At 45.5% G+C, this 18930-nt stretch overlaps 1 protein-coding gene across 2 annotated transcripts in view; it reads right to left on the reverse strand.

Moving 5' to 3' along the window:
* The window catches only part of LOC138565466 (uncharacterized), a 128712-nt gene that overhangs the window by 45561 nt on the left and 64221 nt on the right, over nucleotides 1-18930 (reverse strand). The window contains exon 3 of one of the 2 annotated variants that reach the window (XM_069642982.1): nucleotides 532-2146. The exons of the other annotated variant lie outside the window; for it this stretch is intronic. Coding sequence (XP_069499083.1) covers nucleotides 1419-2146 — 728 coding nt within the window. The 3' untranslated portion in view covers nucleotides 532-1418. Of the gene's footprint in view, nucleotides 1-531; nucleotides 2147-18930 lie in introns of those variants that run through there. 2 annotated transcript variants of the gene reach the window in all.

The following is an 18930-nucleotide window of genomic DNA, read 5'->3' on the forward strand; positions in this document are numbered from 1 at the left end:
GTGGGCACCTACTGCCGACAGCATGCGCATGCCGCAAAACCAACCTTACTCAGCATAGGCGACGCCAGGGGCCGGTGGGTCAGGCCCACGAGAATAGGACTGAAAAGTAGAAAAAGAAGAGCTAAAAAAAATAATAAATATAAAAAAAAAAAAAGGAGAGCAGCAATGAGAGCTCCAATCCATCTGGCATGGAGAAATGGACTGAGGGGGTAAGGCTGCAGACAGCACCTGCACAAACACAGGCATATGGGGAATACATCAAAATTGAAGCATTTTTAATGCATCATAAAATGGTTACTTTCATGTGCCCGCGAAAGGAACCATACACAAGTAGGAAGGCAGGAGTACTAGAATTACAGTTTGGGGCGGTATACAGTGATAATAACGAATTTGGAACAATGAACAACTTTTTAAACAACCGTAAAAGAATGAAAGTTCCTGATATTTTAATGTAAAATATATATGGGGTGGACTAAGAGGACCACCACCCCCCAGTTTAAAAAAAACGAGAAATTCAGTATTTTCCATTAGTTTAGGGTTTTGAATGTTTTATTTGTTATTCTTGTTCTTGTTGTAATCACATGGAACCGTTTGGGCATTCTGCTCTAAAATTCATAATATGCCCCCGTTTTAATCAAATGCTTCTTTTTAGGAGGAGACCACCTCCCATGAAATGGTCCAGCGACGGTTGAATCACACTGGAGTCACTCAACGTTCCAGAACACCGTATAAAATGGCAGGGCCTTGGTCTTGCTCCATTGGCTTGCTTGATTCAATATTGGGAGATGAATATGTACAGCCCTAACATTTGAAAAGGTCACCAATATTCTTGTCATTTCTCTCGCCACCTCTTTATTTCCAATTTCTCTTGGTTTGTCTCTACTTTTCGTGTTTGTATCTCCTGGTTGTTAGATGAACTCGATTCTCTATTCGTAAGTCAATGCTGGCACTCCCCTGTTGTAAAGTGCTCTGCCACTCTGGATGTTGTAAAGTGCTCTGCCACTCTGGAACAAGGTTTGGTTTGTGCTATAAGCAATACAAAATAAATAAAATGTGCATATTTTGGATAACGGCCTGCTCTTAAACAGCAGAGCATCGCTTCCTTTTAATCTTCAGGTGCCCAGTGCAGTATCTAATACTGCAGACTGTCACTTGGTGCATTTTGCACCGGCTGCTGCTGTAGTTCTGGAACTGGAGTTTCCACTGAGCCACCACCGCCACAGGAGAGATAATGAGGTAGCCGTGCAGTTTATCCCTTTGCCCTACACCCACTGTTGCTGCCTTGCAGTGTAGGCGCCAGCTCCAGAGTGACTGCTCTGCTGTAGTTTTGAGTGCTCAGTTGCAGGTCTGCCCATATCACAGCAGAAGTGTTCAACATTTAGAACGGCTTGGTTTGGTGGTAATCAAGCTCGGAGTTACTACCCAACGTGCAATCTCTGATGCGTCATCAGGTGTGACCTCTGAGTAAATTGTTTACCACATTCCGTGCACTTGTATGGCTTTTCTCCAGAGTGTATCCTACGATGCATCTTCAAGTTTGACATCTTATTGAAACGCTTACCACATTCCGTGCACTCGAAGGGCTTCTCCCCAGAGTGGATCATCTGATGATTGTGCAGGTTTCCGATTTGAGAGAAACGTTTCTCGCACTGTGAACATTGGTACGGCCTCTCGCCTGTGTGGGATCGTTGATGTTTGCATAGTTGTGAGCGCTGCATGAAGCTTTTGTCACACACTGTGCACTTATACAGTCTTTCATCCATGTGGCATCTCTTGTGAATGGCTAGACTGGATCTGTGAGTGAAGCACTTGTCACAGGCACTGCAGGCAAACATGTTCTCATTCCTGTGCGTCTTCAAATGTGTCAAGAGTTGGGATCGCTGGATGAAGCTCTCCTCACAGTCTGTACACTTATGGGGTCTAGAGTGACTACTCTGATGCCTTAGGAAGCTGCCCCGGTCTTTGAAGCTTTCCCCACATTCAGTGCATGTACAGAGCATTTGGGTTTTTTCAGAGTCTGTTATTTTCTGTACCACTTTGTCGGATGGGACTTCTCCATCTCCTGAAGGATTTCTCTTCTTCCTCTGAATAGCCAATCTTTTGAGGCTCATTTTCAGGCTTTCAGTTTCAGTAATGGCTCCATACTCTGTTGAAGAAGCAGAAGTTCCAGTTATTTTCTGCCATCACACATGTTAAAAGCCAAATGAATGTAGTGAAAGCTGCATTTTTGACCCATCACCACCTCACACACTGCAGAATTCTGAGTGATTGCATTGGTCTCTGTCCCTCGGATGAAATGCAGGAATGAAAAGAACCTTGGAACTAAAGCTGCCTAAAAATGCACAGTGGAGAATGCAGCGGTGTACGAGATCTCTTGCTTATAATAGTAAAGTCCATCTCTGACAATAAATGGGACCTAGCGTGTGCACCATAGAACAATGAACAATAAACTACTAGAATAGATCAATAATCAATAGTAATGGCTGAAATAACACATCACAAGTACTACATCAGTTGCCTACTGACTGTTACCATTGTGTGGAACCTGGTCCAGCCAGAAGCTGTAATGCAAGCAAGTAATGTGGGGTATGTAAGTGTTTAGGCATCCTGACCACATCCCAAAGCATGGAGGGCACTTTGTAGACCACCAGGATCTCTATACCAGAAGTGACGTTGTCTCCCTCGTTTTGGTGTTCCTCATCGCTGTGAGAGCGGACACGCCCTTCGTGCCTTTCAGCAACAGGATTTTGGTGGCAGCTCCACTACAGTTAAGGGGCTCCAGCTCCCTCCGCTGAGCCTGCAGCTTTAAATGTCCTGCATCTCTGTTGTGGCTTGTTAGCCTGGCTTCCCGTGGCTCCACTGCGGGTCACACGACCACATCAGGTATCGGCTCGTGGCTTCAGGACACACCTCGGAGGAGCATCCTTCTGTGTGGCTCTGTGGCCATCTGTGTTCCCTTTCACCAATGCGGATGGGTTCTGCTTCCTCCTTGAAGCGAGGGGGAGGGCTTATGTCCTGTTCTGGAGGGAGAGGTATTGCTATTGTTGCTAAATTCTCCTTGGAATTGCTTAATTTTTGTACTTTGAATTGGGACAAAGCATCTGAAACCTTTGCATGTAAACTTCTCTTCTTATCTCCCTATGAATTGTGCCAGCGTATTATATATGTTACAGAGCTCCAGGACCTGCTAGTTCTTTTCCTAATGATGTCGATGCCTTCCAATATGATTGTTTTGGGTGATTTTAATATATGGTGTGATATGGTTGATGACTCTGCATCAAGTTTTAGGACATCTTGCAATTGCACTATCTCTCACTACTTTAAAATTTGGCTACGCACGTTGGCAGTCATTGTCTGGAGTGTGACGAATCCCAGGATGTCGCCCCTGCTTCCCTAAGCAGAGCCCCTTTCCATGAGGTCAGGGAGGTGAGGCAGCTACCCGATAGTCCCTGTGGGGATGGTACTCAGCGGGTGGATCTCATGGGAGGGAGACCCCCCCCACTATGGAACTGGGGATGATTATCATGGAAGAACGCTGTATACCCCAAACATCCCATATCCTCCCTCATCTCCCTACCCTAAAACAAGGTAACGTGATTCCACACTCTTCCATGTACCTACGGAGGTAGAGCATTCCAACACCTTCCAAAATACCATCGATAGTGATGAGGAGAGACACCCAAGTCCTCACCAGGATCCGAGTGTCGTCGGCATAGCATTTGAAGCCGTTGAGAGCGGATGAGGGCAACAAGCAGCTCAACGTAGATGTTAAATAGAAGAAGGGACATGGCGGAACCCTGGGGGACACCACTAGATAGAGCATGAGAGACTGACAGAAAAAGAGGCAGAGAAAGCGATTGTCCACGACCCGATTGAAAGGAAGAGGCCCAGGCCAGAATGGTTCCTGAGAGGCATGCTGCTGCTAGGCGGGATAACAGGATGGAGTGTTAAACTGTGTCAAATGTTACTGAATGATCTAACAATCTCGGTGCCCCTACTCCATCCCGATCTGCCATCAGGGTGAGATCATCCATCACAAACACCAGGACACTCTACAGTGCCCCACCCGGGCCGGAAACCAGATTCAAAGGAGTGTTCTAGAAACAAAGACAGTAGAGGTGACAACAACCATTCTAATAATTTCTTAAGAAACTGGAGACGTGAAATAGGTTGATGATTGGCCCGAACCAAGGGGACTAATAGGGGCTTCTTCAGAAGAGATGGCTTGTTTCAGTTCGGGGCAGATAGTCCCCTGCTGAAAGGAGCCATTGACTAGTCACCAAAGAGATCACTGTAGGAAGAACTTCCTTCAGGACTAATACAGGGATAGGATCTGATGGAGCAGCTGATTTCAACCTATTAATAGCACTAAGCACATCTGTTGTTGAAAATTCTGGAAAGTCAGACCAAGAATGCTAGGAATCTATATCGATTTGGCTTATATCCGTGTGTATATTCGCAGAAGAGTTAATGCGTCCTGTTCACGGATACCCGAGACCTTTATAATAAAAAATTTAGAGAAGGAATCGCATAGTGCCTGGGAGGGGGCTATTCCAGGCGAGGTAGAAGCAGTAGAAGTAAAAGATTTCACCACTGTGAACAGTTCTTTGTATTAAGAGCTGATAAAACCTTATTAGTAAAAAAAAAAGCTTGCTTGGCGAGATTGATAGCCTTGGGACATCTCTGGGTCAGTTTCTGAAAGCATAGTTTCTCCTGCATCTCATAACTCCTCTGCCATTTTCTCTCTGCCTGCCTTATTTCTAGCCGGGAGACTTTCCGCTCTCTGAGAACCAGGGTGCAGATGGACTTTTGCGAGGATAGGTAGGTTTAAGAGGAGCAACTGCATCAGCCACTTGCAGTCAAGTTTGAGGCAGGAAGGGCAGATCAAGCACTAGGGCTGAATTGCACTTCTCAATAACAGAGGTTACCATTAACTTACAATCCACCTCCTGCCAGGTGTGACGCAAACTAGCAGTGGGACGAGAACGAGGAGGCCTAAAATATTCATAATATGAAATGGAATGAGATACTGATCAGACCAGATTACTGGTCTCATAGGATCTGATTGAATGTTTGTCAGTAAATATAACATCTAGACCCCTACCATGTATATGCGTGAGCTCAGAAATCAATTGTAGAAGCCCCAGATCAGCCATGGAATCTAGGAACTGAGCTGGAGGATAATGGATTGTTTATTTTAATGTTAAAATCACCTAATATAAGTAAAGTAGCATACTTCTGTTGCAGGGTATCTACCAACTCCAAAAATGGCCTTTGACCGACAGATGATTGTTAAACTAAGGGTAGCGAATGTTGAAGTTGGCAAGAGTGAACCCGACAGAGGGATGTCTACAGTGAACTGCTTAAAAGGGCATTTGTGAGCGTTATTGATGAAGATTGTGTTGAAAGCCATAGGGAATGGTGAGGGAGGCTAACAATTAAAGGGATCTGAGCCCGAACGAGGGGGAACCCAGGGGTGAAGAACTATCAACCAAACGCAAATAGAGACAGTCAAAGAAGAACTTTGGAAGCAGTGTTGATTTTTTGTATAATAATTTTGGGAACTGATCAGACCCTAGGAAGCCAGAAGCTCGATTACCGAAGGGCCTGATACTGATTGAAAACTTCTTGTAGATCTGAGCCCGAACGAGGGGGATCCAAGGGTGATGAGATATCACCCAACGTACAAGCTGATGACATCAGGTCCTCCGAGGCAAGATACTACTTTTGATAGAAAAGAGACTTACCCACCGAAGGCCCTGATAAACTGAGAGCGGAACTGTTAGCTTGGGCTGGGAAAGGTTGAGCGTGCGTCGTGCTCCAGAGTTCTACCTTATCCCCTGCTAAAACATGGGGAAGGGAGACTCGATCACTGCTTCCTGACTAAATATTTGTGAACACTTAGTTCTTTCCTGTGAACCCTATCCAACACTTTTTGTTTGTATGTAGCGTAAGGATTGGCAATCGTTTGTTCTTAGTATAGGCCCTTTAATTTGCCAAGACGCCACTAGGACTGCCTTATTATAATTTGATGCCCGCAGCTTGCTCCCACCTTAGTTTTAGGCTAGATTAGGTGTTTTTCCAACCCACATATAAGGTTTAATAAACATGTTGAACTGTGATCACTTGTGTCTCTCTTTACTGTTGCCACCATGTGTTTGCAGTGGACAACTAAATGAAATCAGAAAATAAACGAGTGCAGAAAAAAACTGGCAAAAATAAGCATGGAAGGGGCAGTACTCACAGGACGTGTCAATGCCCCGCCCGCCCAACATGTGGGGCTTGCAGTCACTACAGTAGTACAACAAGAGGGATATACACAGGCACCATATACCCCAAAGTGGGGGTGGGGGGGAAACAGATACAACAGCAGCCTGGATTTATGAATATGCAACCGCCTGGGTTTGTACAGGGAGTTGGAGCAAACATGTACAGTGGACAATATGAGTCAGGAAGGGGATATTATTCAAGGGATAGGGGGTTTGGATATAAAGGAATGGCGCCCTGGTTTGGAGGACGGTGCTTTGTTTGTGGGAATTTCAGTCATTTTGTTCAAACGTGCCCATTTCTTTAACAAGCAGAACAGCAAGGGGAGATACAGCGAAAGCAGCCGTACGTACAGACCAGTACGTACAGACATACACACGACCTCAGGCACAATTAGTGCCGCAAAAGCAAGTGCAGCCGGTACCACACAAGTCTCGCCAACACAGGGAGAAGCAACAGCACAAGGGGGAATGGTAGCTGGATCACAGGGTACCGGAAGTATACTGCGGGTACCAGCGCAGACACACACACAAGAAAGGGTGAATATTGGGACAGAATGGGGTTCCACAGTTTACCAGGGTCACAGTGGTGGGAGGGAATCCTTTCACATCTTTGAGCAACACATTTTATCAAAAGGGGTGCCCACGGGAAGTACGAGTGTGTCCTGTCCTAGCAGTAACTGAAGACCCGGAAGAGGAGCCCGATGTAGTAGTTCATAACGGGGCGAAGGGACTTCTCCTTTCTAAAAGATACTTGGAGCAACTAGATCCTGTATAAAAGAAGGGGGTGCCCATTATCCAACAAGAAATTGGACAAAAGGCATTTCGGGGATTATTCAAAACAAACGATCTACCATTGACAACAGGGATGCAGTACACTGTAGCACCACTTTTATATTACAAAATCACACCCATTAACATTGGGAAGAGACGTGCTAAGCAAACTAAACGCCAAAATTTCATTTACAGAAAAAGGCATGGTGTGCAGCACTCCTGGAATGTAGCTAACTAGGGTGGCAGTACTGATGCAGGCATACTATGCACACAGCACAGAGAGGGAGACCCATACACACAGAGGTGTTTTTGTGCAGGGTCCAGATACTTCTAAAGGTGGGTGCCGGGAACACAAGGGAAGGTCTTTCGACTGTCAAATGAATTCATATTCAGACCACAATGCCCCTTGGCTATCGCACCAGACATACACACACTGCTAGACTTGATTTATTGGTTGCCACAGATGATAACATGGAGTGGCGATCAATATTGTGCATAGACCCCACACTAACACTGATGGCAGTAACAGACAAGGATCCCGACTGGACTACTGCCCAACTTTATTTGCGCTACCGCCCACCCAGTCGGTGGTATTACTGCCGGATCACGAGTTGGGTGGTAAACGTTATTCCCCATTGGGTCCAATGGGGAATTTTTGATGTAATTACCACCAGTGGTATTACCACGCAGTAATTGCAGCAAAAATCAGCATTTTCCCAGCATGTTTACCCCCAGCGGTCATGATTGGGTGGACCCTTGGATGCGGCAGTAACCCCATTACCACAGCATTTAAGGGCTACCGCCCAACTCATGATGAGGCCCAAGGAGTTTTTTGCTACAAAAGATGATGAGGAAGAAGAGGTGGTTTTCAAATTACACGTTCCATATCCAGTTCAGATAAAGGACAGAGCAATACCACTGATGACACAACTAGCAGGAAAAGAGAGAAAGTATATGCAGTAAGATTTGAAGAAAGTACCAAAGAATGTATGGACCATAGGACCCCATAATGTGGAAATAATGAAAGGGGCATGGACAGTCCACATTAAGATAAAAGGTAGGGGCACTGCTACCACAAGTGAAGCAATACCCCCTCTCACGAGAAGCAGACAAGAGCATATATGAGACACTGAATGCTTTATGGCCGCAAGGTATCATACAGGAATCCACATCACTATGACACAAGGCCATATATCCAATTTACATAAATCAAAGGTTGGGGTGTGGCGTTTCATACAGGATCTCTGCCCTCTTAACCACATGATTGAAGCAGAATTTCCACTGGTTCCAAATCCAGCAATTATTTTCTGCAGCATCCCAGCAGAGGCACACTACTTCACTTCATAATAGTGGATTTGAAGAATGGTTTCTTCTCAATGGCCCTGCATCCAGACTCAAGATATCTTACCGAGTTTATGGATTGCAGTAGTTTGCAGGTAGCAAGTACAATAATCCAATATGTGGACGATCTTCTAGTGTGCAGCACAACCGAAGATGAATGCAGGCAGGATTCAATAACACTGTTCACATTACTGGCTGACAAGGGATACAAAGTGGACAGATAAACATTGCAGTATTGTCAAACAGAAGTGGTTTACTTAGGGCAGATTGTATCAGCTGATGGGAGAATAACACCAGAAAGGGTTGAAGCAATATATAAAGCAGCCCAACCAGAGACATTGAAAGAAATGCAACCGATTCTGGGACTTACAACTATTGCAGAGCATGGGTTTTTGATTACTCCACATGCACCAGATAACTAGTACAGACACTTAAGGAAGCTCAGAAAAACAAAAGTAAGATAAAAATGGACAGCTGAAATGAATGAGAATTTTGTTGAACTCAAAAATTAACTGACACATGCACCCATGTTAGCAACGCCTAATTACAAAGAGAAGTTTCATTTGTTTTCTCACTCGGATGGGAAAGTAATGACTGCCGTATGGACACAAAAGAAGGGACACAAGTCATTGGTATTTTACAGTGGGACATTGGATGCAGTAATACAGGGACACTTCCCTTGTGAGCAGGCACTTGCTGCCGTTGCATTTGGAATTGAAAAAGCTTTGCCAATAATAATGGGATGTCCAGTAGTGTTATATGTGGAGCATTCATTGTTTGCAATACAGAAAGGCCCAAATCCACATTGACAACTCAGAGAGCATCAGGGTATGAAATCATATTTACAAATCCTGCAATAGAAATGGTCAGATGCAGGACAGTTAACCCAGCAGAATTCATTGCAGAAGTAATAGAGGAAGGAGACTATGCACATGACTGTGTAGCATGCATGGACAGGAGGCAAGGGAACCCCATGTTTAAGGAGGAAGTGATTGATGGTGGGGACATGTTCTTTATTGATGGTTCATCGAGTATTGACCCAAATTCAGAGGGAAAACACACTGGTTCAGCAGTAGTAGGGCACCAAACTAGAATACATGAGGATGGGGAGGTGTATTCCCAGACACAGCTGCCAGCACATTACTCTGCACAGGCAGCCGAGTTAATGGAATTAATTGAGGCACTCAACATGTCCGAAGGACAAGCAGTAAATATATTTTCTGATTCTACGTTACATCTACAGTACAATTAGGATTAGCAAGAAGGGAGATGAGAGGGTTCAGGAGACGATGGCACACCAGTGCAACATGCATCACTACTAAGTAAATTGCTGGAAATGCTAACACTCCTGGTGGAATTGGCAATAATAAAAGTGCAAAGCCCACACTGGAGGGCAAGATTTTATATAACAGGGTAAGGGCAGACAAGGAAGCAAAAGAAGCAGCATATTTGCCAGTAAGATCACATGTGCTGTTACCTGGCAAGAAGGAAAAGGTGTCTTTAAAAGCATTAGTGAAACCAGCAAAAGTACAAGACGTACTACCTGAAAGGTTTAATGTGACACAAATGATACAGATAATAGAATTACAGGGAGAAGCACCACAGGGTGAAAAAGAGCTGTGAAAGAAAATTGGGTGCTCCCTGTCACCAACAGATTGCGGAGGCGACAGGACAGCACCGGCAAGGTGGTAATGCCAAAAATGTTATTGAACGTGGCTCTGGAACAGCTTCACTACCCTGCCCATGCATCGAAAGAGCATGTGGCTGCAGGGATAAGTGAGGATTGGGTTGTGACAAATTTATGTGGCTGAATATGTAAATAATTGTATGACATGTCAGATGTTCGCAACTGGGCACACTTTGACGCATCCGTAGGGGCCCATCCAACTCTTGCATATCGACCATGCAAGACAGATTTACCTCTTACAGGTATATGCTTGTTGTACTGTGTCTGTTTCACATTGGCTTGTGGTTGGTCCCAGTGTCCGGAATGATGCCCGCTCAGTGGCTACGTTCCTAATAAGGGAGTTGTTTCGAAGATGGGGAATCCCAGATTAACTTTAGGCAGACAATGGTCAGCATTTTGCAAATGATTTGATTGGAGAGATAACTGCAATCTTAGGAATCAGACACAAACTATGTACCATTTAACGCCCTCAGGCCAATGGTGTGGCTGAACGAATTAATGGCTTACTAAACAGCAGCCAAGCAAAGCTAACCTCTATGCTTGGCAAGTCCTGGCTTTACTGCTTGCCTCTTGCTCCCTTTGCTTTGTGCATTACACCCGGTGATGATCAACATCTCGCTCCACATGGAATGGCCACTGGCTGGAGAATGCATGCGCCTATATTTAGGTTTCCATTTGTACAGCGCACTAAGCCCCTGGGCATCAAGGCGCTGTTACATAAAGCCAGCTACACAGGAGGTCCGTACAAAAACGTGGTGCGAGTTCTCAATTGACGTACATTCTTTGTTTCCAAGGTTTTTCCACTTTCCTGAAGGTCCAGTAAAACTGTTCGGCCCGGAGAGTATGTTCCACTGCTTGGGAGCAAATTTGGGAAGCTAGAATCCCCAGCTTTTGCCCGCTTGAATTTGGGTTGGGTGATGCAGTGGGCATAAGCTGCTCTGATCTATATGGCAGAGGATACTTTGATGATTTTTTGGGATAAGTAGGGGGAGGGCATCTTTGGACAGGCTTCTGTGCGTGCTAGAGAGAGTTTTAAAGATAATCCGCTCACAAATAGGGAGCCAGTGGGCAAGTTTTCTCATTGCAGTGATGTGGTCAGCTTTGGGGATCTTAAGCGCAGCTCTAGGAGTGTTATTCTGAATGATCTGCATTTTCCGAATATTGGCATCTGTGGTACCTGAGAAAAGGGCATTGTAGTCAAGTCTAGACCCTAGGGTGGCTCGGGCTAAAGTCAGGCAAACGTATGAGGAGAGGAAAGATCTAGCGACATAGATTAACTTGGTTGTATAGGCTGCACTGGAGGCAATGGCGCTCACTTGTCTTAGCGATAGCGACACATCAAGATATACACCAAGTGTTTTCACTACAGGAGAGATAGGGATTACTACTTTATCAATGTTGAAGGATGAGTATTGGGGGCTTTGTTTTTTTATTACTGAGGGGGGGCACTATGAGAAGCGTTGCATCGTTAAGGCATAGTCGGTTTGTGGCCATCCATGATTGGATTGTCACGTAAACCGAGTTGAGAGAGACAGTGTATTCCTGGTCATTTCGAGAGAGGGGGGAGTAGGATCTGAGTGTCGTCTGCATAGTTTGTATAGGATAAGCCAATGGAGTCAAGGAGTGTGAATAATGGTTTGGGGAATATGTTATACAAAGTTGGTGACACACAGGCTCCTTGCAGAACTCTAGGGGAGATGGGTGATGGTGGTGCACTGGCATTTTCTTCAAATACCCCGATGGATCTGTTCCCTAGGAAGGAAGGAAGGAAGCTAGCCAGGCTGAGGAATTGGGAGAGAAGTTGGCAGAGGTGGGTAGCTGCTGACAAGGCTGAAGGCAGCCAAGTTACCTTCATCCCTGATTTCATCAATTTGGATGTCGATGAGAGCCGATTCAGTGCCATGGCTTGGGTAGAAGCCAGATTGGTGCATGCCCAAGATTTGGTTGATTTAAAGGGGACTTTGGATTTGTAGATAGGCTGCTCTGTTGAGGATTGTAAGTAAGAAGGGGGCAGTTGTGATTGGGCGGTAGTTGGTGGAGATTACAGGGTCAAGTGAGGGTTTTTTGATAAGAGGGAGAACCCAGGTTTCTTTGAGGGTGGGTGGGGAGGGGACTATGTCAGTGGAGAAGAAAGCTTTGATGAAGAAGGTAATGATTAGTGGCAAGGAGGTCTGAGCACTCTTATGAGATTCACAGGACAAATGTCGCCCTCGCAGCAAGAGGGCTTGAGGCCTTTAAGGATGGCTTTGACTTCTACTTCAGAGACATTGTAGTAGTGAAACAAAAGAAGGTCCAGCCAGTGGTCAGTGGAGGGGGTGGTCCACTTAGAGAGGGTTGGATTGTGTGGCTTCTTCAGTTTCAATTTTCTCTTGAAGGTTTCAATTTTGGCGAGCATGGCATTTTGGATGTCAGAACACCATGTGTCATCTTTGGTTAAGGTGGTGGGAGGGGTGGTAGGCGTTTTTAATTCTCTGAGAATTATGAAAATCTCACAAGTGTTAGATATGGCATTTGAAATGCAAGCATTGTAGGTGGAGGACTTGGCAGCAATGATGGGTTTTTCTTTGTAGAGATTAGCGGCTGTTGTGTACAGAAGCTTGCTGGCCTCCGATGACGATTTCTTCCAGTTTGTTTCAGCTACCAGCTTGTTGGTGCGAAGTGTTTGGAGTTCGGAAGTAAACCATGAGTAGACGGTTTAGGTTTGCAGGGCTTTAGTGGTGCTATGGTGTAGATGGCTGCAGCTAGTGTTTCCATGTATAGGTTGGCAAGCATGATAGGGTCTTTGAGCAAAGGGGGTTTGGGTAGGAGTGAGCTAAGAAGGGGGGCTAAGCATTCTGTAGTGAGATTTCTGGAGCTGTGGGCCACGGTAGTGGGGGGAGTGGGATAAAGATCTCTGGCACGTACAATTCCGGATGCCAATTCACCTGCTAACATCTTGGGGAAGGAGTTCCATGTATAACTTACTGAACTCACCAAGTCCCTTAAATATATATCCCAACAGAGCAACACAAGGACACAAACTAAACAGAGAGATGATCCAATAAGGGACTTTCACACGCAGCACTTCTATGCCCTGCTGATAAGGTGCTCTTCAAAAAAATAAAAAATAAAATCACACTTGGAATTGGAAGGAAGAATGCTTCACTGGGCCACACATCATGACTTATGCCACACCAACAGCGGGCAAGGTCAGACGCAAAGGATGGGTTCACATCAGTGACGTGCGCATGGACAAGAGCACCAGCTCCCCAGAGGGGCATAGCGCAACGTGATGGGAAGTAGAACAACTTTGATTCACTTTATTTTCAACTATAAGACTTTACAGAAAACCAACAGATTGAGAAGGAGGGGGAATTTTCAGGACAATGTTTTGATAGACAAACAAACAATTTGTGAATTTTTGATGGTTTTAATGATAGTGTTGACTAGTATAGGACTAATATGGTTATTGTGTTCTTTTAACGAAAGGAAAAAATAATGTGAAGAGAAACAAAAGAAGTGTTTTAAATGAAGAAGAGCTCGATCATGACACTGAAAAAGGGCAGGACCCAAAATCTGGCAACGTCTGGTGCAGGATTAAATGTTACGTTTGGAAGAGAAAGAGCAAATGGCACACGTTAAGTTTTCCCACTGATCCCCAAGCGCTTCCTGCCCCCAGCCATATCATATGAGAAGCAGGATGCTTAATGCCCCTATCCCTCTGCAATGGTAGGGGTATTTTACAAGATACAAGTGCATCTGTTCAGTGGGTGGATGAAGGGGAGAAGTGTATGCAGACAACTATGTGCAACTCGATTGCATGGCCCAAAACAATGAAACAAAAAAGCTGGTAATAGAATTTATAACTGAAGGTTCTAAAAGGGAGTGAACAGATGCTTAATGAGCGCAAACAACTGCAGTGTACGGACAGGGACATAGCCTTCCCTGGTGCCACACAAGATCAATGTTGAGAACAAAGGGAGCAGTGTGGTATGGAGCAAAATGGAAGGGGGGAATAATGCAATGTCGTGTTGAAGGTTTGATGGGAGTCGAACAAAGTGTGGCCTCTAAGGTGAATGACAGTTGCAGGGAAGTTTGGGGAAAACGTACACATGCATTACCTGGTTAAGCGAAACTCATCAACCAGTATACATAAAGCAGAGCTGATTCTGTGCTGTGTCCTGGTTTTAATCCTGATTTGAATGTTCCCACAATGAGGGTAGATTTTAAACAGCTTTGAATCTGATTGTATGCCCTGTTTAGTATTTTGAGTAAGAATGGGAAGGTGGTGACTGGGAGATAGTTGCTTGGCAGAGAGCGGTCAAGTGAAGGCTTTTTTAGTACAGGGGGGACCCATGCCTCTTTTAGGCTGGCGGGGACTCTGTTAGTAGTAAAGGAGGCGTTAATAAAGTTGGTGCTAAAGGGGACTAGGTGGGGGGTGCAGTCTTTGATGATGGTGGCTGGACAAATATTGCCTAAACATCAGGAGGGTTTAAGGTTTTTAATGATGTTGGACGTTTCTGATTCAGAGATAGTTCTGACTGAGTTTCAGGGCATTTTTTTCCTAGCAAAGACCAATTTTGTTTCTCATGGCATCTTGGATGTTGGTAGATCAGGTTTCGACTTTGAGGATAGCGGAGGGCGGTGTTGTGGGGGATTCAAGCTCTCTTAGCATTTTAAATAGCTCTTGTGCGTTCGGGTTGGCTCTGGCTACTCTGGAGTTGTAGGTATCTGTTTTGTCCTAGATGATGGCTACTTTATATTCTTTTGCCAGGTTAAGGAATGCAAGTTTTGATAGTCCTGAAGGGTTTTTCCTCCATACGACTTCCGCTTGCCTTTTCATGGAGCGTAGAGATAACAGGGCTTCTGTGAACCAAGAGTTGTGGTGGTCTTTTGGTTTGGGCTTTCTTGAGATGAGTGGCGCTATGGTGTTGATAGATTTCGTGAGTGTGCTTGTATAAAGATTGGCAAGTTGCAGAGGGTCAGCAGAGGCGATATTTTCCCTAGACAGAGGGAGTAGGAAGCGGCTAGCAAGTCTTGGTAATCTTCTTGGTGCTGCGGGCACTAGAGGGTGCAGTCGATTGCATAGGTGTCATTACGGGGAGAATGAAAGAAGGTGGTGGTCCGACCAGGGGATATGTTTGCTGGCGGTGATGGCAATTTGATTGTTGAGGTTGGCAACCCAGTCAAGGGTTCTTCCTTTGGAGTGGGTAGGTGCCGAGGCTCGGTGATGGAAGCTCAAGTCTGAGAGGGCGTTAACAACACTGGAAGCTGTTTTATCTGTCGCATCGGGGAGCCCTAGGTTTAGGTAGCCTAGGAGTAATACTCTTGAGGTCGGTTTATGGCTCTCCCCTATCAGGTGACTGATATCCGAGAAGCTGGGGGGGTGTGGGGGGTTTGGGTTTGGCAGTAGATGACATGAATGGTGATGTGTCCGAGGGTGTTCTAGTCAGTTTAGGAGTGAGGCATTCATAGCTGCCTTTAGACACTGTGTAAATGGGTCTGATGAGGAGGCTTTCTTTGTGTATGATAGCAACTTCGCATCCCTGTGTATTTATTGTGTCACATCTCATTATTGAGTATCCTTCTAGTAGCGCTAGAGATAGGGCAGGACCTGAGGCTTCATGTAGCCAGGTTTCGGTAATGGCTAGGAAGTCGAGCTCTAATGTGCATATGAGGTTGTTGATGTCAGTGGAGTGCGCAGGTAAAGATCTGGCATTAATGAGCACAGCTTGTAGGGGCTGGCCTGTTTTGTGAGCCTCTGGGTAATTGTGTGCGAGCGGTTGGGCTTTTTCTTCGCTAGGTAAGGACCCTATAAAGTGGTGTTGGAGTGAGGGTGCGATTCAAGGGGAGGAATGGGGGTGGGGCTACTTAAAGCGCTTGGGAATGCATAAAGGTTATTTGGGACATTAGGTGGGTGCTGTTTGATGTAGGTTGGGGTCTTGGAGTTAGGCTTCAGGATTATAGAGTATCAAGATCTAGCTTGACTGGGGCCCTGCATCAGGAGCGTTCGCCTAGGTGTTCATTCCAGAACCCTGTGGGTGCCGGGTAGTAGGGGAGGGGGGTGTTGGGTGTAGTTCTGGAGCATAGTCTATGGCTACTCTGCCATAGGGGCAGCTGTGAAGCAGTTTGAGAGTGTATATAACGTAGTAGATCCTGGCAGGGCCCCTTGTTGCTTTGGTTGAATGGTTGGTGTATAGGCCCAGGGGTCTGAGGGATTGGGTGAAGATGGTCTCTGGTAGGGTTAACCAAAGGAAGGAAAAAGAGGATCCAAACTGGAACCCTCCCGTACCCTGCACACCGTAATGATGCGTCTGAACGACGCCTTAATCACAATATCAATGAGTTTACAGTCTAAGAATATATTTCTATGAATTTCAATGGAAAAGGACAAACTCTTTGAAGAACAAGTATGTCTCCATAGACTAATGAGGAAGCTGCGGCTAAGACTCTTTTTCAATACAGACAGGGAAGAGGAATCATCCTCCCCAGAAACCGACACGTTAGAATTTCGACCTAAGAGCAATTTCGACCCGTATACACAGAATTCCATGCTCAACTTATTTGAGAAGAATGTGTTCAAAGACCTAGAAAGGATCAATTACCAGAAAACTACACCTAGCAATGTCAAAAAAATGCCAACTCGAACACATTGAAACACTAGCCAAGGATGAAGCAATAACCATCAAGCCGCCGACAAAGGAGGTGCCATAGTCATAATGGACAGATGATTATACAACCAAATGCCTGACCCTCCTCAACGATGACAATACCTATTTCAAACTGGATGGAGACCCAATACAAAAAATTAGGACTCATCACACACATCATTGACGAAGCAATTGACAACAAGTGGATCAACAATAAGGCAGGAGAATTCCTACTTAACCAACACCCTGTCACTCCGGTCTTTTACGGTGTCCCCAAGATTCACAAGAACCCCACCAACCCTCCATTGAGACCCATCGTAGCTGGCACAGACAGCATTTTCGACCCACTGGCCATCTATGTGGACAGATCACTTCAAAAACTTGTCCAAGAAACTCCTACCTATCTGAGAGACACGACTGATCCAGAACATAACAGCACTGAGCTCTGAATGCATAATTTTTACCATGGACGTGTGCAGCCTGTATATGTCAATCCCACACAAGGAAGGCATATCAGCAGTTCAATGGTTAATTTCCAACAACCACCACAACACGGGAAACAACAACTTGATCTTGAAACTCCTGGAAACAATACTCTACAACAGTTACTTCAGGTTCCAAGGCAGATTCTACTTACAGATAACGGGCACATCCATGGGTTCCTCCATGGCACCAGTTTATGCTAATACATTCATGTACAGATTTGAACATCAACATATACTGGATCACCCTGAATGGTCATATAAGATCCTGATGTGGAAACGCTACATAGATGACATTTTCGGCATCTGATGTGCAACACGCGACGAACTGGACTCCTTTTTCAACTATATGAACAACATCCATGACAACATCAAATTCACCATGGAGATAGGGGCACCGCATCTACACTTCCTAGACGTGGATATGGAAATCAGAGAAAATTGCATCAGTACTACAGTATACAGAAGCATCATTACGGTGTGCAGGGGACGGGAGGGTTCCAGTTTGGATCCTCTTTTTCCTTCGTTTATCTAGGTAGCCCTGTGCCAGGGCCACTTTTCCTCCCCCGCACCCTTAAGTTACCCACATTTGGCCTTAAAGTATCACTTACTTTTGATATCTGAATTAGTGGTGTGCATCTTCAACCCCCTCTCCCTTGACTCTGGAAGTGTTAAGTCAGTTGCATTGGCTCCTGGCAGGCGCTCAAAGGTTATGTGCTGCGGCAGGGGGGCGGAGGAGCTGGCATATGTAACTAGTTGCCGTGTGCAGTGTTGTGTCATTGATGGGGCTCATCTGAAGTATGCTTGGTTGGTCGGATAAATTCAAGTCGAGAGGCCCGCGGAGGGCAGGCTGAGCTTGTGTGCGTATGTTGCTTGAGGATTGCGCAGGGGGTGTGTGTCCAACCATGCTGTGGTTGTTGTGAGCGTGGGTATGTCAAGGTGTAGTCATCTGGGTGTGCGGGCTGCAGCATCGGGTTTCACAGGGATGTGCTTTGTGGGAGGGCGGTTTGGATGGTGTCAGGGGGCGTGTGGCGTGAGTGATGGCTGGGTGATCTATTCTTGTTGTGAGGTTTGGAGGACAGTTCTGAAATCCTTGGTGATGGTGGAGGGCAGGTAAGAATTTAGCAGGGCATATGCTATTCTGGGTCTGAATACTCACAAGGCATAGTAGGGTTGTTTTTTTATCTTCCACTGTAATCATTGTTTTCAATCCCATGTTCGCTCCCTGTTGCCCTGTGGATGCTTTGAAACAGAATTGACTTACTGTATAAGCACCTAACAAATACACAATAAATAAATAACCACGGCTGTGCGAAGGTGACGAGTTCAGCGCTGGCGCAGGGGACAGTTGCAATCATGGATGTATGGTGGGCCTGTTGATCGAAGGCCTACCCCCAGCTCCCTCCTGATTGGTGCAGTCTTTGTGCACATCTCACACTGCACAGTCCTGCCCTGGTGGTGCAGAGAGGCTACAATAATATGGGGCGTTCAATCAACTGAGCTGAAAGAGAAAGTGTTACAGCACGATAAGGAACAAGCAATGCAAGAAGTGCATAGCAGAAGGAAACATGGCAATAACTATTGGTCAGAAAAGAATGCAGAAGGCCTAGCAGCAATTCCAATGGAGTACCGGTTATTCTCAAAAGCGACCACTTTCTTTTGTTTCCTTATTGTTACCAGAAATGCAGACTGCTGCCAATGCTAAATGGTTGCAGTTAACGCAGTACGAGTTACTGCGACTGGCAAACCCA

Source organism: Ambystoma mexicanum, chromosome 1p (genome assembly GCF_040938575.1).
Source record: "Ambystoma mexicanum isolate Mex_15411 chromosome 1p, UKY_AmexF1_1, whole genome shotgun sequence".
Lineage (NCBI taxonomy): Eukaryota > Metazoa > Chordata > Amphibia > Caudata > Ambystomatidae > Ambystoma > Ambystoma mexicanum.